The 24260-nt window shown below is 40.0% G+C and overlaps 1 protein-coding gene across 1 annotated transcript in view; it reads right to left on the minus strand.

Annotated features, from left to right (window-relative positions):
* The window catches only part of MKX (mohawk homeobox), a 60388-nt gene that overhangs the window by 27202 nt on the left and 8926 nt on the right, over positions 1 to 24260 (minus strand). Inside the window, exons 3-4 of the mRNA XM_067542790.1 lie at positions 18511 to 18664; positions 16904 to 17239 (exon numbers count right to left, since the gene is read on the minus strand). Of these exons, the coding sequence (XP_067398891.1) occupies positions 16904 to 17239; positions 18511 to 18664 (490 nt within the window). The remainder of the gene's footprint in view (positions 1 to 16903; positions 17240 to 18510; positions 18665 to 24260) is intronic.

Raw genomic sequence — 24260 nt, forward strand, 5'->3', positions numbered from 1 at the left:
TGGATTAATTTGGCCTAAGAAGTCCTGAAAAATATAATATGCACTGAACTTCTGAACCTTTTGAGGTTTGCCCATCGCTACAATAAATATTTCATCTCCATTAGAAACAGGCTGAACAAAAGTCTTGCATAAAGGAATCATGTTTGTACCCAATACACTGGAAACTACTCTGGAACACTTTTTCATGGAGAAAATATTACCCCTGTAACACTGCCAAGTCTTAAGTTCTGTTCCATCTCCAGCCGGTGCTAGTTGGGCAAGTTAAATCAGTCTAAGGACTAGTCCAACTTGAACACCCAATTTTTCAAAATTTTATCTGTTTTCTTTGCCTCGCCCTTTTTATTTCACTTGCATGCCTTTTTGCTGCTGCTATCTTTCCATCCTCTCTGCTCTCCAACTGCCTGTAAGGTGAGCATACCAATTCTATGTAAGGAACACAAGGGAGAGAAGCATTGCATGATTTTTCTATGCACAGCAACTTGCACAACATTTAATAATACACAGGGATTAAGTCATTCATGAATAGGGCCCAAAGGGAGGAACAACTCCAGAAAAACAACCCTCCTTGCTGGTAGTACAGCATCCAGAAATTCACAGTCATTACTGCCACAGTTACAATTTGTAGTCTGTCTGGCAAAGTAAGGAATCTAACTGCAGGCTCTGTGGTTTAAATAAAATGTATCTACAGCAGTTTGGATCAATGTTTAAAAATGTTCCATGTTATTTTAGTCCAAGGACAAGCTTTTAAAATTAAAAGAAAACTTTGGCTTTAATTATAGATTAAAAGTGAAAATTGTTTAAAAAGAATGTGTTTTCTGAGCAGAACAGTTACAGAAACTGTTTGAAATTTAAAATTCATTCTCCTCTCCCAAGTGCGAGGCAACATTCCCCATAAATATTTAAAGCAAATGTGTGAAAGTGATTCATTTATGAACAATATTTAGGTGTTTTTGCCATTGCTGTCGTGGATCATTGGCATAACCTTACTTTTTCCAATGTTTAAATTTTTATGCTGAAATAAAAGTAGGATTATTGTAGATTACAAGGAAGCCACAGGAGGAAAGTTTACCTAATTTTCTTGATTCAAAATATTTACTGCTAGGTATATGCAATATAGCATGTTACCACTACACACATGAATGTCAGGGGCTTATTCCAGACCTAAGAACTGCCAATGTGGTCTCAAAATAGTTAGGTGCTACAATGGAGAAGCTGCTACTCTTGGGATGATTTTCAGCAACAATGGCCCATCTGAAAATCATTAGTGCATAGCAGTGGATTTTCCACATGTTCATATGCTGGACAAGCAGGTTGCCCTTGAAGTATTGTTCCCTGGGGGGAAAAGGAAAACCTAAAAAAAAGTATTCTATTGTCAGATCACTATTTAACTATAGCCAGACAAAAATATGGTCAAGCATTCACTTAGCTGTGCCAGACTGGTGACAGCAAATGAAGAAGACAAAGAATTGAGATTCAGAATGAAGAAGGCTATAGGGGAATGGGAGGAGATTTTTAAAAATTAGAAATAGGATTAAATATGTAAATCTCCTGTCTTTCATAGCACGGACCTTTAAGGTTATAAGGCCAAAACTTTGGAAAGGGCATTCTCGTGCTTTGTGGAATATCTTGGTATTTGAAGTTCCAGCTAGAAATTATTGAAGTAACCCTAAATAAAAAGGGTAAGAAAACATCTATGTAGTATTTGACATTTAATGCCCCATTAATCGATAATTTGGCTTGAAAGAGGAAAAAAAAGTTGGCAAAAAGGAATGGAATTCTTTAGCTCCTTGTTTTTACTTTAAAAATTCCCATCAGGCCTCACTTAAACAAAGAACTTTAGTTTTCCACTGGAAAGACAAAAAGAAAATCTTGCTTTAGCATGTCCTGCCACATGCTTAACTACACAGTAAAATAGTATGTACTTGGATTCCAGTCACATTTCAGAAGTATAGTATTTATTAGCTACTCAGTTGCCAAGTTCCATTATTATCATTTTATTATAACTAAGGTATATTTTTACTAACTAAATTATATTTAGCTCTTTAGTTTTGAAGGTACTGGAGTGTAACAATATGTCACGTACAGATGACATACAATATAGCACAGGAAGTTGAAGTTTTATTTTTCTTGCTCTCTATAAAAAGTTACTATATATTTGTGCCCTACTGAAGCTGTAAAGATGTGTAAGGTTCTGCAAAGCACGTCCCTCAGGCTGAGCCAACCTTGCCAAGGCCAAGGTCAGCCTTGGGCACAAAGGTGAAAGCCATTCCAGAGCACCACATTGCACAGACAGACCTTGCGGAGATGATCAGCAGCAGGAGGGCTCGGGTAAAGGAGCTCTCTGCACTGGGGAGCACCACTCCCTGAGATGGGTTTTCATACATACAAAACATTAGTTGGAGACCCTCTTTCAGGATTTCTATGCAACTGGCTGAGTGTGGTGGTTTGAGGAGAGATTTTCTGAATTTGTTCCAGTGGTGAAATTTCTCATAGACTCCATTAGTATCGTGTTGGCTTCTAGTGGGAGAGCAGAAACCTCCAGAACCAGTCACCCAATAGATCTGCTGCTGAATTCCAAAATGAGCTTGCCAGCTGGACCAAGTTGGAACATGTACAGAATTTTCCTCCGAAATTTCCCACAGGAAGAACTTTCTTTCTTCTCACCCCATCTGCTGCTGTGTGTAAGAAGGGGCATGCTCCTCCTCATCCCCTTTCCATCACACAGTGAGAAATCTTAGGACTGAGAGGGCCTCCTTTCCTCTTCCTGGCTAAGGTCCTCAGCCTCACATGGAGCTCTCAGCTGAGAGAGCAAAATCTAGGGGCAACATGACTCTTTTAAGACTCTTCCGCAGGTGTCTGCCAGTCAGCTGATGGAACCACTTGTTCAGATGTCAGGGAAGCACTGCTTATGCTCACTGCTTGCCTGAAATCAATGGGCAGCCAGAGTCTCAGACTATGACCATAGGGAATGGCAGGGTTGGGCAGCCACATAACGTTCTCTGCTGCCGCAGCTGTCTCTGAGAGGGAAGGAACATCTCTGAAGAATAAGCTACCTCTGTAGGTGCAGAAAGATGATGGAGCTTCCCAATGCTCAGTAGGCAAAGAAGCAATGTGGAGCTGAAGATAGTCTTTATTCCTTATTCATTCAGAACATTCTTTTACAAACAAAAACAGAACAAAAAAAAATTAAAGGCAGTTTCCAAATATGAATCATAACATTTACTCTGAGCCACATCCTTGATCTGTGAGCAAAGCTCCCACTGAAAAGAGTGGGAGTTCAGCAAGTGAATCCAGAGCAATATATAAGGCCTTAAAATCATGTGCATGTTGTGTGTCAAATAATGTGGTATGCTCATAGGCCTACATTTTCAACAGTGACCAGTAATTTTTGATCCTTCAGTTTTTAGTTTGCCCAACTTAAGACACCTAAAAGGGGCCTATTCTACAGAAGTGATGAGAACCTGTCCTCTGAAATCAGGTCCTTTCAAAGGCAGCTCAAGTAGGGCACCTAAAATCATTAGTCACTTTTAAAAACAGAGGGAAGACTGGGGGATGGAGACTGGAAAAGTTGAATTAAATAAATAAATGGAGATTGACAGATATTACTGATCATCTTGATATAGACTCTATGACGTTTGTAAAGAAACACAAAAGAAATACTTATATTTTGTGCAGTTTTACCCAGAAGAAAATTACAATTAGAGGTAGCATTAGACACGGACTAAAAGCTATCATACAGAATGCAAGTAGATAGCACTAGGAGCAGGACAATAGGATTAGGGTCTCTTGTAATTTTTACTCATTTCAATTTTTTTAAAATACAGTATTGCTAAGCCATGTGTCAGCATAACACCCAATCATAGCAAAATATAAAAAGACTATCAGTGTATTGTTGCTACTTCAACTACATACACGAAGCCCAGTTCTGCTACACTGTTTATTTAACCCCAACTCTCATTTACTTGAATGGATGTTTGGAGTAAGCAAGAAAAGCAGGATTGGACCTATTACAGAAACACTTCATTGTAATGGTGAAGCATAAGCAGTTGTGGAGAGGACTAAAACATCAGGGCAAGATTTCCTAACCAATAGCTTTTCCTGACATGGATAACAATTAAAATGATCCTATCTGAAGTAGTTAATTAAGCAGGAAGACAATGCAACAGAATTTAATATTGCAGAAGATATTATCATAATAGAGTAAAATAAATAAACATACAATATAGTGGAGTGTACTAGTTACATGTAAAACTGCAATCTCTTGAAATGTCCAGGAGTTATATTGTATTTATTACATACTTTTAGTTTCAAAAGTATATTCAATACCGTTGAGAGTCAATAACGATGATTGTATGACAATTACACCAACAAATATTACTGAAGGATGAGGACTCCAAGTTGTATGACAAATCAACGATACACTGAGTCATGTTATTCCCATGAAAAGAAACTATGAGTTAAATTGTGTTCTGATTTACCCCTATAGAGCCCCATTGAAAACAATGTTTTTACTGCAGTCAGGCAGACCACTGAAGTCAATTAATGTTTTCCAAGCAAAAAATAGTAAAGGACTAAACCTTCCTACACAATGATCTTATCTGAAAAGGCAAGGAAGTTATTTAGATATTAATGTTATGCCCTAATCAATGGAGACACCATCTAAGCAACATAACACAGAGAAAAGCAGGAGAGTGGTGAATTTTAGTGCATCACTGTAATGCTTAATATGCCACCAACCAACGCTGCATTCACCTGAGATATGGGAGTCTCTGCTCCAAATCAGACAGAGTAGGGATCTGAAAATGAGTCTCCCAAATCCCAGATGAGTGCCCTGACCATTGGCTATAATAAGACACCCCCCCTCCCCCACACACACACACACCCCAGAATGGCCTGGCTTAAGCACCTAACTCCAGGAGCAGGGTCACAGCTGAAAACCCCAAGTAAACATAGGCACCTCCCTCCAGCCTGTCAGTCAGGGGCCTAAGTATCTTTGTGGATCTGGCCCTAAACCCCACCCCTTTATTTAGGTGACTCCCTGCTTGCCGACTTCTGAAAATCCTCCCTTTTCTTAGGTACCTTGCTCTCCCCATACAATGCATGAAGAACCAGGGCACCCAACCCAAGACTATGAATTATTGAGCATTGCAATGCCTCAGAGCTTTGTGAATCTAGCCCAGCGTGACTATTTTTGTTCAGGAACCTATGATGAAATTCTGATCCCCACTGAAGTCAATAGCAAAACTCCATTGATTTCAGTGGGATCGCTAATTTACCCTTTGGTTTTTTTTATAACTGTCCACAAAGTGTCTAGCACACGGCTAACACTAGACAAATAATAATATTACCGTGTTGCAACACACACAAAAAGTCTGTTACAAAAAGAATTTGGGATAGTTCACTCCTCCAGAGCTAGTTCATGAAGAACCCTGATTTTCTCAGCAAGCTAGATTTAAGATGACAAATAGTAGCTGAGAGAGAAAGAAGGAAGCAGACAAAATAAAGGGAAATGGAGAAAAACAACAACATTTAACTTTAGCTTCAATAGTGTAAATCTGTCAAGAACCACAAATGACCATAAAACTCTAATATTCCAACTTTAAGCTAGTCTGAGATACCACAGCTCATGCACTTGGCTAGTACTTCATGCTGGAAAGAGATTTTACATTAGAAATGTAAAACACTGTAACATTTAAGGAATTTTGGCTACAGTCAGCTGGCCATCTTTCCTCCGAGCTTCAGCTGACAGATTATTTTCAACGTTGCTTTGCCTTCCCTGCATCTGTTGTCTAAATCAGCTTGGAGGTAGGAGAGAGGGATTGAAAACTGGCTCCTAAATAATGGTACATTTTAGTGTCATAACTGAGAATCTTGGCAAAGCAGTTCATTCTAACTTGAAATGTCAGTGACATACCAAAATATTTGGTCATTATAACCTTAGCCACTAGCCACGGGTGAAAGACACAGGCACTGAAAGTCTTTCATATTAATGTTCAATGCTACTGTGAAGAATTAAGAAGGAGAACGCATTTTATGCCTCATTAGAATTTTGCTTTAACTATTTATTTTTGTGTCCCCTTTCAGCTGTTCTAATCCTCAAGCTTTTCATTTCATTCTCTTTTTGATTTAAGTTGTTCTTACTTTTCCAGGTTTTCTGCAATGCAACTTCCTTTTCCAACTCAGTCTCTCTCTTTAAACTTTTGTCTCTCTGGGGTTTTTTTTGTCTCTCTTAAAACTCACATGCATCTTGCTTGTGAATTGAGTGTATATTTCAGACACACTCACATTATGTAAAATGTGTGGTAATTTCTGCTGCTTCTTCCAAAAAACTCAAAAGGCATCAAATAATCTCTAGCATTATTCTTTACAGAAGTTTAGAAGTCTAGTCTTTCTTTGAAGGCCTGTATTTTTGTAACTAGAGAAAAGCCAAAACTGGAACCTTAAATCCCAGACCTTTTGAATTTTGGAGTGGGATGGGACGGATAGACATGAATCCAACACTGGCTCCCTGTTTCAGTTATAGTTTTTGATCCAAGATGGCAGAAATCTCACAGGAACAGGTGTTTTCATGAGAGTTTCCCCCATCAAGATGGCAGAAATATCAGAAGATAAGATGATCTAACAAGTTTCCCACCATTATGAGGGTGAAGCTAATGAGATTTTGGAGTGACAGGATATAAACCCAATTCTCAGTCTAAATCTAGTGCATATTCAGATCAAAGCACTGCTTTCTCAATCCATCTCTACTTGTAATTCCCATTGGTGTCAATTCTCTCCCGTAAAATGTCATTTGTATAAGTGTGTCAGAGCAGAAGTCTGGTCTCAATAATATACTTCCATCATTATGTTTCCCATGTTCACATTACAGACAAATGACCTCAACATTTCTGTTAAAGACATAAAACAGTTTTTTAAGTTATGGGGTGGCTTTTAAAATCCATAAATCTAGAAAGGGAAATAGGATTTGCTATATCATAAAAGATTATCGGTCCATCTAGTCCAACAGTGTCCAATACACAACATTTCAGACCAAAATGAGAAAAAGTATAGTGAATAAAGCTGATTTTGCAGTGCTGTACTAAAGGGACTTTTTAATTATAATTAATTTTTCCCCTACCATTCAAACTTTAATTTTAAAAAGTTGGTCGCCAGGGAAATCTATATGAAACTATCAACTATTTATTTCTCATGAATTTTTTTATCTAATCAAAAAAAAAATTCACCATATTCACCAGTGAACACAAGTTTTCACCATGAGAAGTGATCAAATGCTAGATTGGGACAACAAATTGAGGAGGTTCACACATTTGTCAACCAAGTTAAAATATTTTCACAGCAAAATGAGTTTTTCTTTTTCTCAAAGAATTTCGTGAATGTGTGTGTGTGTGTAGTGTGTGTGTGTGTGAGTGAGAGAGAGAGAGAGAGAACACAAAAGAAATTAAAAAAAATTTTTTTTTGTTTTTCCCAAACCACTGAAAAAGCAGTTTTTCACCAGTTTTCACAAGGGGAATATTTTTAATCATACAGCCCTACTCCTGGTAAGATGCCCTGGGTTTAATTTTCTTATCAACTCACCAGGGATTTATAAGCATAACTCAGACTGGCATTATTGGGATGTACCTGCTACACACAGACATCTATGCCAAATTTCAGCCCAGACTGAATTTTAACAGCTGGGTTATAAACTCTTGGATAAAAAGGATTTGTATGGAAACACCAATACAACATTAAATATAGCAGCATGAATAGCACCTCTCTAATATTTTAGAAGGACATGCGCCAATCCAATATACCATGGCACAAGTAGAATTACCAGAATGTCACCAATAGTTGTTTTATTTATATCAAACAGTGGAAACAGAATGGAACACATAGAAACACCAATCCAGATATGAAGTTTCAATTCAGACATTTTTCCAGAATGAAATGAATTTTTATAGGCTCCCCATTCCTTTAAGTTTACTGGAAGGAATGCTAAAAAACACATCCCTCTTTCATCCCCCTCCTACTACTGTAGCACCCCACAATGGATGTTCAGGTGACAGTTCCCTCTATTATGCATGTTCATTTAGGTGCATTTGCACGCTTCCATACACATTTTGGTGCATTAACATGTGTGCACATACAATGAATGGAATTTTTATGTGTAAAATTCACCAGGCAAAAAGGGGTTTTGCCCATGACAATTTTATTACTGGTACATACAGGTGTTAGTGTACCAAAGGGCACACATAACATTGTGTATGCATGAGTGGAAGCTTGATAGATGAGCCGTTGAAAATCCAGTATGCAAAACAGGAATGTTTCAATATCAGGCACAATAAGAGTCTTGCCAGTTCAAACTCAGCAAAGCAGCAGTTTAGTCTCTCTTCAGCTACAGATTTGTACTAGAAAGTAGAATCTCCCTGGTCAATGATAGAGTGACGCACGTGATTTCAAAGCCAATCCCCAAGAATCAGAGTCACATGGTTTTATCTGTGGAAACACTCGTTTTGTTTCTTTCCTTCACATTTCACTTGAATTTTCTTTGTCTCGTGTCATATTTTTCACTTTCTTTGGCCCAAATCCTCCCTCCTGCACAAATACCTGGTAAATGAGTTTTGCATTAGGGCTTCCCCAGAGGTCGGATAAACAGATTCTCCCCACCCCCCCCCCAGATGGTAAAGTGTCAGTGGAATGGCTCTGTGGCCACTGCATATGCCTGCCTCCAACCCCCCCACATACATACACAAGGGGGTTCCAGCAGATCTGCAAAGGTGCCATGTCCCAGCTTTATCCCCCAGCCCCTTCCATGGGCCCAATGGAGAGAGTTCTCCAGATCTCTGTTCTGTGTGGCCCTTGCACCGTTCCTCCCCAAGCAGCAGAACTATGTCAAATCAGTTATGCTCAGAGCCTTCCGTTGACTTTAGGTGGGAATTTTTCCCTTTGTCTTCTGTATTAGGAGTCCCTGCTTTTATTGTCCTGTACATGCAGGAAGAAGGACAAGATTCAAGGGACGTAGTTTAATTATGCTGCAACTTTATTAACTTAACTCACTGGGGAACTACACAGCACTAACTCATACAATACAGGTCACCATTCCTGTCTTAATCATTTCCACCCATCTGGGAAGGGCTGCTGTCAGTCCTCCCCCTTCCTAACCTGGCCACAATCCATGGCTGGGACCTCTTTGCTCTCATCCTGTATGAGACTAAGGGGCTCAGGAAAGGGGGTTATACCAGACATTAGGAGCCCTAGATTCTTTAGTGGATTCCTTGCCCTGAATCTGCTTCCAATTCCAGTTTATCAGTGAACCAGATGACCATTAGAATGAGTATGTGCGCTGGTTATCTACCAACTTGTGACAACTTGAACCGAACTCGTGACCTACCCCATCAGATCCATGAGCTACTTTGACCTAGGCAAAAAACACTCCACACCCATTCTCCCAGCCAATCTGGCAGTGAGGGGAAAATTCCTTCCCAGGCCTAAGAAAGGTGATTAGAGCAACCCCTACAGCAGACCAAAAACTTGATCCTACTCTGAGCCCAGGGTGCGGCTGCTCCAGGATGAAAGAGAGCTCTGTCAGGACAGAATGGAATATAAGTATTCTCCCTCTCCCAGGTGTGCATGGGCCAGGGTCCCACCTGAGCCCCTTCCAGTCAGCTCCTGGCTCAGGTGATGCTCCTCCTGCCCTCCCCTTTCAACCCAAAGTGGACAGCGGCTCTTAAAGATACCACAATTCCTTTTCTTCCCACTAACCAGACAAAGCCCCCACATTCAAGATTGCTGGGAGTTCATTTTTGTGTGCAACCTACTCTACCCTGTAAACCCCATGAGCAGTCCTTACTTAAGCAAGTAATTTCACTTTCTTCAACAGAAATTGCTGACGTGAGTAAGGATTTGCAGGACTGGTTATAAGGCCTTTTCCACATGAGAAAACCGTGACTTAACTAAATCAGTTTAGAAACTAATGTTAAATTGGTGCAACCACCTGTGTGGACCTTCTCACTCTTGTTTAAGAGGGTCTGGTATCAATTTAACTTCATGAGTAGATTTTCAAAGGCACAAAGGGGCGTTAAGCACCCAACTCCGTTTACTTTCAGTGGGAGTTGGGCACCTACCTTTGCCTTGTGCCTTTGAAATCTCCCCTTAAATTGATAATGAATTGACTTAAGCTTAACCAATACAGAGATGCCTAAATTGCAGTAAGAGTGTCCACGCACAAGTGCCCACACTCATTTAACTAAATCAGTTTCTAAAGAGCTTTAGTTAAATCAGTACAATTTTCTCATGTGGACAAAGACTCAGTTTCTACATGCTCTTTGAGTATTTCTTATTTAAATGTTAATTGTTCTTACTAATTTCCTTATTATCATGATTATTGGTCATGCTTCATTGCTGAAGCTGCAAAACAATTTATAACCAATCTAAACATCTGTTTTCACCCACTCATAACTTCCTGAAACAGTCATATTTTGGGCAGGCCTCTTTCTTCCTTTCTTTCATTTTGGGCAATGGGGGAATGGGAAAAAGATATTCTTTCCCCTTACTACGCATGTTAACCACATGTTTTCAATAAGCCTAGATGGATGAAGTTTGAAATTTGGCAGGAGCTTAGTCCTCACTGAGGACTGGAGCATTTGCTAAATTTGAGGGAGGGTATAAAACATAAAAAGGAATATGCAACTGCCAATCACTTTTGGGCATACTCTCTTAGCATCTTCTACCATTCCACAGGCACCTACATTTTCCGCACCTGGCCAGACAAAGGTTCTGGGTGGCACAGGGACTGCTGCTTTCAAGCTAGTGGTCAGATCATTTGTATTAGGAAAGTTGTAATGGTCTCAATTAAACACACACAGTCATAACATGGACAGCAGAAGAAAGCTGTGACCACAGAAACATCGCTTAACCCATGATTTTTAGATCTTTTTGGATTTTTTGTCACATTTTAATATTTTCAATTTCAAAATTTTAATTTAAAAATATCCTTCTCTGCTGTAACGATAAAGCTATCACAAATCATGAAAAACAATGTGCTGCTACACTGCAACAAAACTGTCTGTAACCAAATAACTGACTTGATCCTGCTTTTATTGAAGTGCCTGGGAATTCTGCCTTGACAACAATAGATCAAGAAGTGAAACTGACTAGAAACAACCATAAAACTGACTTAATTGATTTTTATTATACAAAAGGAAAGAAATTCAAAAAGTATGCAAACAGCTTAAATAGTGAAAAGCCAACTGGATTTTAAAAATTCGCACAGTTTTTTTTTACAACATAAGGTATATTTTTAAACAGACACTGCCCATTTTAGCACAGCAAATTTATTGGTTTTTTCTTTTTTCTAACAACAAAGAAATTAAATGCAAGCCCCCTCCCAAATCTGTTAATGCAATATTGCCCAATCTGATAATGCAAAAGGTAAAGTTCCCATTAACACTGTTATTTTTAGATGTGTAACCTTCAAATTTCAGTCCTATCATTTTGTGCATTAAATACTAATTTAATATTCCACTTCCCAATTTCGCTTCTTGACTACACTGGAGTGTGCAGCTAGGACCTCCTCCAGTTGATTTTAAGTGACCATTTACTTTAAAATATCCCCAAGGATTCCAGTACAATTTAGTTCAAACTTATAGAAATCACTAATTCTGGAATTTTTCGCTGGTCCCTCAAGACAGGTTCCATTGTATTCAGGTTACGCTTTAAAATTTTATAGCCCATCTTTTAAGTACATGTTCATTTCTGAAAATGGTAAATTGAGAGGAAAAGTTGGCAAGGACAATACAGAATCACAGAGCCATTCTGTACTGTGTACACACACACACACACACAGAAGCATCTGTGATCACAGGCTGGATCTTATGAAATGCTGAATGCCTCCTGCAAGGTTGAAGTGCTAAGCACCTTCAGCTCCCAGTGCAACTCGTTTGGGAGTTGAGGGTTCTTATCACACTGCAACAAAGTACACAGGATCAGGCTGTGTCAAACACAAACTTCCCAGAAATTAGAAGAAGGAAAAGAGAAAGGAGAGAGGAAAGAAAACAAAGAAAAAAGCAACAGAAACCAAACATGCTCCTGAGTACAAACGTCTAAAAATAAAGATCAAATGTCTTCAAAATCAACTATAGTCTCTGAAGTTTTTTTAAGCCATCCTCATTTCCAGATCTGCAAGTCTTAGTTTCCTCATTATTTTTATGTATTCTGGCTCTCCTACAGTGCTAGGTAACACATAAAGTGAAATCAATGAAAATCTTCTCTCTCAAGAAGTTTGCAAACTCTCCATCCTGCCATTTCATCCTTTTTTTTTTATTTTTCAATTTTCAATTTTGCTTTTGTTTATCAGCCCTAGCTCGCAAAAGAGGGACATTCCAGGAAGCTGGGTTTTTTTAAATTTCTTTGACCTGCAACAATGCAGAAGATTCTGTATCAATATGTGACCAATAGATAGAGCATCTGAAGAACATATAAAGATAATTACAATTTTAAAATTTTAATAAACCATTGGGCAAAGATTAGCCTAGGTTTTTTACACTTACATCCAGATCTCACTAATATTGTTAGATCTTTTTGTTATATTATTGCACAATGCTTAGCACAATGGAAACCTGGCCTCTAGGTATCTTCATAGTATAAATTTTAATAAATATGAGTAGAAAAATGATGTTCTCAGTTCTTCATATATTCAATGAGAGCATCAGAACAATTTACAATGGAACTGCCTGATGTGACTTCAACTGAAGGGATCAACAAAAATTAGTTACCTAATATAAATGTTTTTAACTAAAGATTAAACAAAATCATATTGAAAAACCTGAGCTACATTAAACTAAAGGCAAGAGGCTGATCAATTCAATATATAGTATATTAGCACTAAGAACTATTCTTGGCAGATAACCTTCTGTCTTAAGTGAACACACTTATATATATATAACAGCAGATATATAGGTATCCCTCAAGTAGAAGCTCTTACGTAAGTAAATATGTATGAATGTATACATTTTTTCCCCCTTTTTCACTGTTCTATCACTTCATGAACTGACAATGGTGCATATCATTTCAGTCTGTTCTCCTAATTAACAATGCCAGTGATATGTGAGAAAGGGATGAAATGGCTGAGGGAAGTACAAACCAAATACAGAATGTGTAACAGATTTAAGCTATGCAGTTTTCTGTTTTCTTTTGATGACTATAGTGGGTATTAAAATGCTAACATTTGGTTCTCATGACCTCACAATAACTATGTAGAGGTATATAACACAAAGACATTCCCTTAACAATAGGTTATACTTTAGCCTTGATTTTAAGGTAGGATTCCCCAATTCCATACATGGATCTCGGGTAGCATATGGTCCAATCTTTATAAGCATGTTAATGATTGGAATGGGAAATGGCACAACCCATTTTCCTTATACATTTTAAACTGCAATTTCTTGTTTCTGTCACTGAACACTGAACTCATATCCTGTTAATTTGGCCTGAACCTTTAAGATACACAAGGCCACATTCTGATCTCAGTTACATCAGAGTATATTAGTGGAGTTACTCCAGATATACTGGTATAACTGAAAGCAGAATGTGACTCGTAACATGGACCAGCTGTGGTTAGTGAACTTTATATTCATGATTAGCTACAAGAAATTGCTCTTATGGGAAAACACAATAAATAGTTTGCTTCAAAACAACATCTTCTGCTGGCATGACTTCTACCCTTATAAACATATCAACTTTGCTAATATTTTTTTCAAAACTAAAGTGTGAATCAATTTTCACTCACAGTTTATTTAAATGCCAAACAAATTATTGTCATAAACTAAAATGCCGAACAGACAGTTTGAAATTCAATTCTTGTCTGCTAAGAATTATTTATTTTATTAACACAAACTATATGGGTCAATAAACGCATAGTAAGTCTCACTTTTAAAAAAAGTCATTCTCTTACATTCTGCTATCAGAGATTTATGAATGACATCAGAAAATAATAATCTGCCAATCTGGCATCACAAAGATGCCATTTTTGAGAACATGCATACATGTCTGCTACATGATTATTCTGGGAACAGTGGTGGGAGGGAAGATTCTGAAACCTTAAAATGTCCTTACTTTAACTCATGCTGTCTAGCAATCATTTAGGTAATTTCAAGTATTTCTAAAATAGCTCTCATATATGGACTTGAAATAACTTGAAAACACAAACATTATTTTTCTTATAACAGGCTCTGTTCTTGCATCTCATAACATCATCAGAACCCCTTTAATGGAATTATACATTTATAGTTTAAAACAGCCTACCTGCATCTACTATTTTATGAGTGGCTCTGTACACAGGGGAAAGACAGAATGCATGACATAGCACACACCTGGCATTTTTCTTTCCACAGACAAATTTCTGTTTGTCTGTTTTATAAGCGTAGGTAGAATAAAGTATATCCTAAAAGTTGTTTGTTCCCATCACAGACTATAGCACTCAAAAAGTTAATAAAGATATTTAAAAAGTGATTTAAATAAGATCTCACAAGGAGTTCCAGATATGACATGATTACTAACTTTATGGGGAAATATGCTGCTATTTGTACATTACAGCCCAGCCTGTTAACACTGCTGCAGTTACAGTACAGTTGTCTCAGCCTTTCCATTAAAGACCCCATTTTTCACTCTCAGCTGAAACTTGGCAAGCAAAACTTAGTCCAGTAGCAAATTTATTACACTTGAAAAAAAAAAACAGTGACCATTCTTAAGTCACAATATAAAAGTATAGAAAATCTGAAGTTTACATGTCTAAGCTGCTGTATCTGTTCTTCAATAACTTCTGATTTAAAAATAAAACTTGGCAGGCGATTAGCCCATAATGTGGACCAAATGCTCTTGGTATGTTGAAAAAGAATGTTAAATGATCAAGCAATTTAATTTTGAAATGTATTCACTATGCATGCACCATTCCTGTTCTACATAAGATCTGATTTTACCACACACTCTAAATTCATCATCCCCCTAAGATCTGCATGAAAGGGGTGATTGCTTTCTCCTTAGCACTGTATTCTTCCCCTCATATTCTGTTGAGGACTCTTCCCAGTGACAGAGATCCCGGGAAATGGGCAAGGGATGGGAGGTAGAGAGCTACCGACAAGGTAGAGAGGAACCTGTGCCATTCCTCCCAATCAGCCCAGCTGGGAATGCACAGGAAAGTGCCATGTCAACTTTCCCACGGAGCCCCTCCAAGCCGTAGAAAAATGATCACCCCCAAAATTTGGAGTAAGCTCCAAAGCAGAGCTTTTTCTCCTCTCTTCCTCTTCCCCCATCTGTGAGAGGGGTGACTGAGCCCAGAGAAGGTACAAATCTTGCCCTGATGTACACACCCCTTAAACGGGTGTGAATTAAGGCAGGTTTGGTGACTTCCTGGCAGACAGCCTATCGGGTGACACAAATCAAACACATTTTTGCTTTTATTGCTAAGATTAAAAGAGTAAATTAAACACTAAAAAGATTAAATGAAGAAACAGAGCTGAGCCTAAAATTCCATGAGCTCCGTGTGTGGTGCCTCGGTAGTGCAACAACAACAACAACAACAGGGCCAACCCACTTGCCAAGGCATGTAGCAGTAGAAGATGATTAAAGATTATAAGCCCCAAGAGGTCCTATAACCAGCTGTACACTGGGGCTGATTCATCCTGAGGATGACTGAGCCTGATATATACAAAAGGGAAGGAAGGGATCCACATGGTCTGCGTTGGAGAGCAGGTAACTCACATAAATGTGCTCCTACTCTCCCAAGAACGCCTAGGCATATTTCGGTCCTGATGAGGTAGTACTTGTACCCTAGCACTACAGTAATGTTCATGTGACTCCAAATGGAGAGAGAGAGTATGGCTGAGCCCCCTAAACACCTCAGGGCTTTCCTGATGGGCTCCCACTTCTGAAAATATTGGCTGCAAAATATGCCTACCCTGAGGGGGAAAGATTAAGGAATGTCTCCAGAGTTCTTCGTCATTCTCCCCCAGCTTCAGCCCCAACAGATACCCACTTCAGTCTCTTGGGCAACAGTTCTGTAATATCCATTTTAAAAATGTTTCCCTGATATCCACTGTAATATGGTATTTACACAAGCGTAAATTTATTTAGTGGACAGTCATCATAGAAGTGTAGGACTGGAAGGGATCTCAGTAGGTTATCTAACCCAGTCCCCTGAGCTCAAGACAGGAGTAAGTAATAACTAGACCATTCCTGACAGTTGTTTGTGTAACCTGTTCTTACAAACCTCCAGTGATGGAGATTCCACAACTACACTGGGCAATTTGTTCCAGTGCTTAACTACCCTGACAATTAGAAAGTTTTTCCTAATGTCCATCCTAAACCTCCCTTGCTGAAATTTAACCCCATTGCTTCTTGTCCTATCCTCAGAAGTTAAGCAGAACAATTTTTCGCCCTGCTCCTTGTAACAACCTTTTATGTACTTGATAACTGTTATCATGTCCCCCCTCAGTCTTCTCTTCTCCAGATTTAAACAAACACCATTTTTTCAATCTTTCCTCACAGGTCATGTTATCTTGAGCTTTAATCATGTTTGTTGCTCTCCTCTGGACTTTCTCCAGTTTGTCTACATCTTTCCTGAAATGCGGTGCCCAGAAGTGGACACAATACTCCAGCTGAGGCCTTATCAATGCGAAGTAGAGTGGAAGAATTATTTCTCGGGTCTTGCTTACAACACTCCTGGCTGATACGTCCCAGAATGATGTTCTGGACTATATCAGGGAAGGATGTTCTGACAATGACAATAATAGCTTGTAACTAGGTGATAACACATGTAAATGGGAGTTATTCATTCACATGAAAGGTAGAATGGATGCCTATATTCATTTCAGGTGATATTAACAAACACAGCCAACTGTTTTAAAATGATACATGAAGAATTCCTTACCTGTCCGATAGACAAAATTGCCTTCAGTTTCTGATGATGACGGGGACACCAATTCCTCCTCAAATTCGTTGGAACTAAATGAACCAGAATGATTCCTTTGCCTCGTTTTTTCCATCATGGCTGCATTAGTAGCCATGACATGTCTCAATGAGTCATTTAGGTAACGATTCAATAAACTGCTTTTGTATTTGGGGGGTGACACATAATCCTCATTGGCACTTGCCTCTGGTCTCACTCCTGTTTTTATAACCGAACTTTCAGTTTTAATCACCGTGTGGTGAACTGGTTTGTTATATCCCCCTTCATTTATATGGTTTCTTGGAGGATTTTCCCCATCTGAAGAAGAAAGGAACATTACGGTTTATATATATATATATATTATAGAGCAGCCTTATCTGTGCATCTTTAAATATTTGTAACATGATTAAAGCTAGGTAAATAACATAACTCATGATTTCTCAATCAATTTCACTTTTTTTCTGTTCACAAATCGTCCACAAGCAGATCACAATTTTCTCAAATGTTTTAGCTATTCTAAATTATTTTCTGGATAATTTTAGAAAATAATTCTTGGTCTGTTAACTTTTATATGAACTGTACATTTCATGCATTTGAAATCTGAGCTGTGTAATTAGTCAACAAAATCACATAGTATCGTTCAATACCTTGATTTGTTTAGCTTAATTCTTAGCATTGTGTTTGCTGTTATGAATTTGAAATTCATTTCCCATGAACACTCTGAAATATTTGCTTAAAATTTGCTCTTTCAGCTAACATTCCTGCAACTAAACTTTTATGGAAAGTGACCACAAAAGAAACACAGCACAGATGAAACACATTCATTTAATTGTGAACAAATATATCCTTAAATGTTTTGCAGCATTTGCTCATTTCTAATACAACTACAGCAGATAAATACGTATATCATGTTACAAAACTATTGGATAATTATTTAAATGAATGATTACTTTCAACAGCAAGGAAAAAAAAAGTAGCCTGCCATATAAATTTTTTCGCAGTACTTTCACTTTGCTGAGGAGAGGAAATGTGAAGGAATTTTTCAAGGACTGCTTTTTCTGCCACGATAGTGCTACAAGCCAAATCCTGCTCCCTTTAATATGTGAGTTCAAGTGAAATTCATCACATTACTTTTGTTAATAAAGTGACTATGACGTGGCACGGCCAGCAGCATATATCACATAAACAAAGGAATATTAAGGCCCCTTGATTTCAATTAGACTAATCATTTCCTTAAAGTTATGCATATTTTTAAGTGTTTTGCTGTACTGGGACCTAAAGAAGCAGGCGTGTTATTTAATACGCAACAAACTAAGCATGATTTTGTCTAATAATAGCATTATACAGCAAGGACAAACATACCTTATGTATGGTCAGATTCTCCCCTCAGTTATACCTGTATAATCTTATAAACTATAGTGGAATTATATGTATATAACTGCGAGCAGAATTTGGCACACAGCTATGACAAAATAAAGCCTATCACACTGAAAGCTTTTTGTGAGATCAGCATTCTTTCTGAAGAATCTGATATTTTCTGGTTTTATGTAGAAACATGGAACAAAATTAATATAAAAATATCAACAAACCTTCAGAACACGAATCATCACTGCTTACACTAAGTCTTTCGGCATTTCCTTGAACGTACTTGTTGTACAACTTTATTCGTAAAGCCCAGCTGAGATCTGGTTGCCGGACAGTATTCTTAAGGCGACGTCTTGCATTGGCAAACCAGTTTGATACCTACATAAAAACAAATGCAATAGTTTTCTTCAAAAAAATTGCAAATCTAATTTACTAGTATTTTTTACAATTTTCATGTATGCGTTATGAAAACTATGAATGATTGAAATACATTCACCATGTATCATGTCCCAAGTGTGTGTTTAACTGTCATTAATGAGAATGGGAATTTTGCATGAGACAGGAATACAGGATCAAGTCTTCAGTTGGCATGTACTCCTTCCGAAGAGTTAGCAAGCACTTCTTATTAATAATAGTCAGTTTTAACTCAATTCTTCCATAATGTCCCTTTTATATTAATGTGGCAGAGTAGAGGGTGATTAGACCCTTGGTGCCTCTGCCACTCTCACCCCAGCTGCGTGGGCTGGGGTAAAGTGGGCCAGCAGGGCCCCAGCCTGCAAGCAAGGAATCCTAGTTGTGTGGGGGGGGAGGAGAGAGGGTATATAACCCAGCCAGGGAGAAACCAAGTGAGAGGCGTGGGCAGGGAGGAGGGTGCAAGCCCTGTGCTTTAGTTTGCCTCCTGGCCAAGGAAGGGTGAGCAGCCCGAAGCCTCGTGGTCTGGGAGTAGGATTTGCATTTGTACCCTGTAAATAAATGAGCACAGGTGATTGCACTGGGTGAAGCCTGCAAGTCCTGTTATTTTGGAGGGGGAGACCGACGAGAGGATCCAGAAGGGAGGGAGCATGTGGCAATCTGCCACACATGGGGGCTTGTCCGGGACTCTTCCGTAGCCATTGCTAAGAGTGGACTCCACAATGGAAGAGATTCTGCAGTGGCTCATCAAGACCGTGCAAGAAATGCAGCAATCCCACCAGGCAGAACGACAAGCACTGATGACCTGGGAAGCCAACCAGCAGCGGAGCCTCTAGGATTTCACCCAAGAGCAGGCAGTTGTCCAGCAGCAAATGCTCCAGTGCATGCGAGCGGGGACGGCACCAGGACAGCGGGCTGGGGACTGTGTCAGATGGGCCTGACAGATGACCCTGATGCGTTCCTGGGCACTTTTGAGAGGGTGGCTATGGTGGCGGATTGGGAGAGGGCAACCTGGGCCATGCGCCTCGTGCCATACCTGGGAGGCAAGGCCCAAGCTACCTATATGGCCTTGGGAGAGGCCCAAGCCAGGGACTACAATGTAGTCAAAACCGCCATTCTGGATCAAGTGGGACTTTCAGCAGAGTGATACTGCCAGAGGCTTCAGGTCACCAAGTGGACTGACAGCCTATGGCCCCGGGCCTTTGCCCAGCGGTTAATGGACTGGGACACCCAGTGGTTGAGGCCAGCCACCCAGACAGTGAAAGAAATGCTGGATGCGGTGGTTCTAGAGCAATTCCTCCTCAGCCTACCAGAAACTGTGCGAGTCTGGGTCCAGCGGCACCAGCCGGGCCGAGTAGACAACGCGATGAGGCTGACTAAGGAGTATGTAGAGGCTGAAGCGCCCAGGAGTGCAGGAAAGCCCACCAAGGGAGCAGGACCAGGGGAGAGGCCCCCAGAACTTGCACCCAAAAAGGGAGGGGACTTGCTGGCAGTGTGGCCATCCCTGTCACAAGACGCAGGACTGCCCCGAGATGGAGTGCAGACTGGCAGACTTTTGTAGGTGGACAGAAGGGCAGGGGGACGAAGGTATGGCCATTGGCCACAATACCCATTCGGTTGGGGAAAAGACCCCAGCGGGGCTTAGTGGACTCCACATCCACCCAATCACTGGTCTGGAGGAGGCTGGTGAAGACACCCTGGATGGTCCCAGGGAACGGAGTGGACCTCAGGTGTGTCCATGGGGATACCAAGCAGGTGCCCCTGGAGGCCCAAGGGTGGTTCAAGTGGCAGCAGGTAGGGGTAGTGGCAGGGTACCCTACCTGTACTGCTGGGGGCTGAATGGGGACCCGCTCCCAGAGAGTTGGGAGGAGCAATAGGAAACCCCGAGGAAGGGGGCCGGGGAGACCCTGTGGGAAGGAAGAAAATCCCTAGACACGAGCTGGAGGAGCAAAAAGAAAGCTGCCCCATGGAGCCCAAGGGTGAGGGGAAGGGGCAAGGAATAGAAGAGGGAGCGAGGACAGGTAGCCCAGACTCCTCACAGCCCACAGAGACCTGGGAGTGTTGGAATTGTGGGAAAGAAGGGCACAAGTGGAAGTAGTGCCCGAGCCAGGCAATTCTGAGCCCCATAGAGGCAGTGCCCATTGAGGCGGGTGTAAAATGGCCTGCGGTATTGCCCAAGCCACGAGAGTGCCTGGCCGCTCCAGAACCCCAAGATTGCTGGATATGTAGGGACAAGGAACATTTGGGGGAGACATGCCCCTACCGGGGAGGCAGAAAGGAGACCCACCCTGGGAGAAGGGCCAATGGAGGGGCAACCCCAACTCTTGAGAGAAGACCCCATGGATCACCAGATGGAGAAAAGGGAATCCCTTGTGTGGGCCAATATATCAGGCCAAAGAGAGGGAGAGGCTGGGTGAAACAGGTGGTTCATTAAAGGGGGGAGGTGTGTGGCAGGATACAGGGTGATTAGCCACTTGGTGCCTTTGCCACCCCCATCCCAGCTGCCTGGGCTGGGGTAAAGTGAGCCAGCAGGGCCCCGGACTGCAAATAGGGAACCCACCACTCGGATTAGAGCAAGCCAGAACCTCACCTAATGAGGCAATGAAGGACAGCTGTTTCCCTAGCTGCAATGGGGGATATATAACCCAGCCAGGGAGAAACCAAGTGAGAGGCATGGCCAGGGAGAAGGGTGAAAGCCTTGTGTTTTAGTTTGCCTCCTGGCCAAGGAAGGGTAAACAGCCCAAAGCATTGTAGCCAAGTGAGCCTGGCATACACTTTAAATAAATAAGCACGGGTGATTGCACCAGGTGAAGCCTGCGAGCCCTGTTATTTCAGAGGGGTAGACCACTGAGAGGACCCAGAAGGGCAAGAGGCCCGTGGCAATCTGCCACAATTAACTTCAGCATCTTTGTAAAAAGATAATATACTGAATATTTAATAAGTATATCCAATATATTATTAGTGTTTTAAATTTAATTAAATTACATAAGTAATATTAGATCGTCTACCAGCTGACATTGTAACATCTATCCTTACACTATGAAGTATGTGCATAATAAAAGAGTAAAACATAAACCCTTTTCAATTTGTTGACATAAAGGACTAAATCCTGCACTATGCTGTGCTAGTACATTATGATTGATGACAAGCGGGTAAAGGGAACAGCATGTAGGGAAAATATGTTTATAGTCACTGCAGAAACCTAGACATTGATCTATAGATAATTATTCCAAACAATATTTTCCCTAGAGTTAGATACCACAAAATGGACAAAAATTATTTAACACGTGTGCTGTGCTTTCTGATATACACTGGCTCTGAGAAATGAGATGGCAAAAGAAAGGGGTTGCAATATTGTGTTGTGCTTTGTATGTTAATGAAATTAAAAGACTCTGACAAGTCGCCTATGTAGTGCAAACATTCCAAAAGTGGTCCCATGTGTTTACACTGACTTTGAATAGTAATGTTTGCAGAATTTGGGCAAATGCTGAGTTTGATTCCATTTTCACTTACATGAGTGTAAAACTCAATTGAAAACTCAATGGAAAAACTCAGTTGACATCAGTGAGCTACACTGGTGTAAGTAAAGAGGAGAATCAAGCCCTCTATATTCTAGAAATTTGGAAATCTCTATAGAGACTAATCATGAAGAAGGACATGAGAGTGCAGGTTATTCCTTCCAGGGTTAATTTTATTTTGATTTACGCTCTTCAAAAAGGATGTGAAGTAGCATTACTTGAAAAGTAGAATGTGGGGAATCTCTGGATTGTCCACAAATCCCTCCCCTTATTTTTGTGCTGTGAGAGTCCTAACACAGAGACTGATAGAATGGGTGATTCACACTGATTTCAGCAGGATAGCATGGCCTATAGCCCTGCAAAGCCAGCTAATGTATGTTCAATCACCTGTATCCATGCAGTAATTATATCAGGAATCCTCAGATAAAAGGGTAAGAAATGATAGAAACACAAGAGACCTCTAGACCTAGACCTATATGAATCGCTTAAGCAGTTAGCATAAATATAAGGCCTGACACCCTGAGTAGGAGTAGTTGCTCAATAAATTAGCATAAGTAAGCAAACTAACAATGACCTTAAGTAACAAGATGGCATAAGACTTTGTTTATTGTTTTGTAAATAGTCACAAGTATTGCAAACTATTGGTAGGTGACCACAAGAAGGCAGTTTGTATCAGTTTAGGGTATTTTTGGAGGGAATATTAGCAGACACGCAGCTGAAGATAACCATAGTAATCCAACTGATGTATATGTTAATCAGTGTTGCTTAATTAATATATTAGCCTATAGGATAAGGACACCTCAATATTATAAGGGTGAGTAAGTTATAGGGTAAAAGAGGGAAAAGCAATGCATAAATATGCATAAGAACCATCAAGACCTACAAAACATCTGGTCTCAAGTTCAGCCATGGGAGTTCTTCATCAGCATGCCAGAATCAGACCAAGATCTTTATCAACTTCTAGAGCTCTCCCCAAGGATAGAATGAGAATATACCTGTGATGGTGCCAGCTGCCTTGGCAGTGTTATATTACATCACTTTACCTGCTGGGATTGGTTTATTTATTGGACTAACTATTTTAATAATAAAACTTTTACAGTTACAGAAGGTCTTCCCTGACTGGGAATGTTGTTATCACTGCTGTGCCCCATGGGTCTCCCAAAGCAGCAATTCTGATAGTAGTGGGACTGATCTTGACACAAGAACCCACCAAATTTCAGTGTTAACTGGGGATTCTAAATCAATAACCTAGTCAATTAGTAATCAATAGATCAGGCAACACACCAGATAGCAGTCTGTTATCAGAAAGCCGCAGTGTGGATCTCAAAGATGGGTTTGGCCCTAGTTTTGTAATCCAGCTATTGCGGTAAAATACATAAACATCACATAAGTAGTTAGCTAATTATTTTGGATAGCTAATCCATTTAAGGGTGATTATGAAGAAAATAAACACTATCTGCTTAATCACAAGTAAAATTTTGGTTCAGCTTTCTACCTAGAATTTAGTAGAGACCCATTAAGCCTGTCACTTTGATTTTACTTAAATCCTATTTTACATGAAACAGGGCTCCACAGCAAGTAGAGTGAGCTCCAGATCAGCACTCTAATGCCAGATTCATTGCCTTACAAACCCTGTAGTTTACTTGACAGGTTAGGAGACCAAAACTGTAGCTGGCAGAGAAGACTAAGTAATGCTTGTTCTGCTCCAAGGCTGCTTGTTTACATTCATCATATTGACACAGCAATCATTATAGTAAACCAGAAGGGATGTATTGAAATCCATCCACCTTCCAATGCAGTTAACAAACTCATTCCAGACTGTTCAGCTGAGATATTGGTCACCTGACTTCCACAGGATTTAGTATAATTCTAAATTCATATGTGCAGTAATAGAGACTGATTGATTTGGCGTCCAGTTGGATATTTTAACAGTTACAGCAATGTCTAAGAAAACTGACAGTTTTCTAAGCATCCCATCAGAAACATATTGTTGTCAAGCCAGACCCTACACATATACCATGGTGCTAAAATGCCATGTACAGAAA

The sequence above is a fragment of the Emydura macquarii genome, unplaced genomic scaffold (genome assembly GCF_026122565.2).
Source record: "Emydura macquarii macquarii isolate MOO-44397 ecotype Brisbane River unplaced genomic scaffold, CSIRO-AGI_Emac_v2 contig_719, whole genome shotgun sequence".
Lineage (NCBI taxonomy): Eukaryota > Metazoa > Chordata > Testudines > Chelidae > Emydura > Emydura macquarii.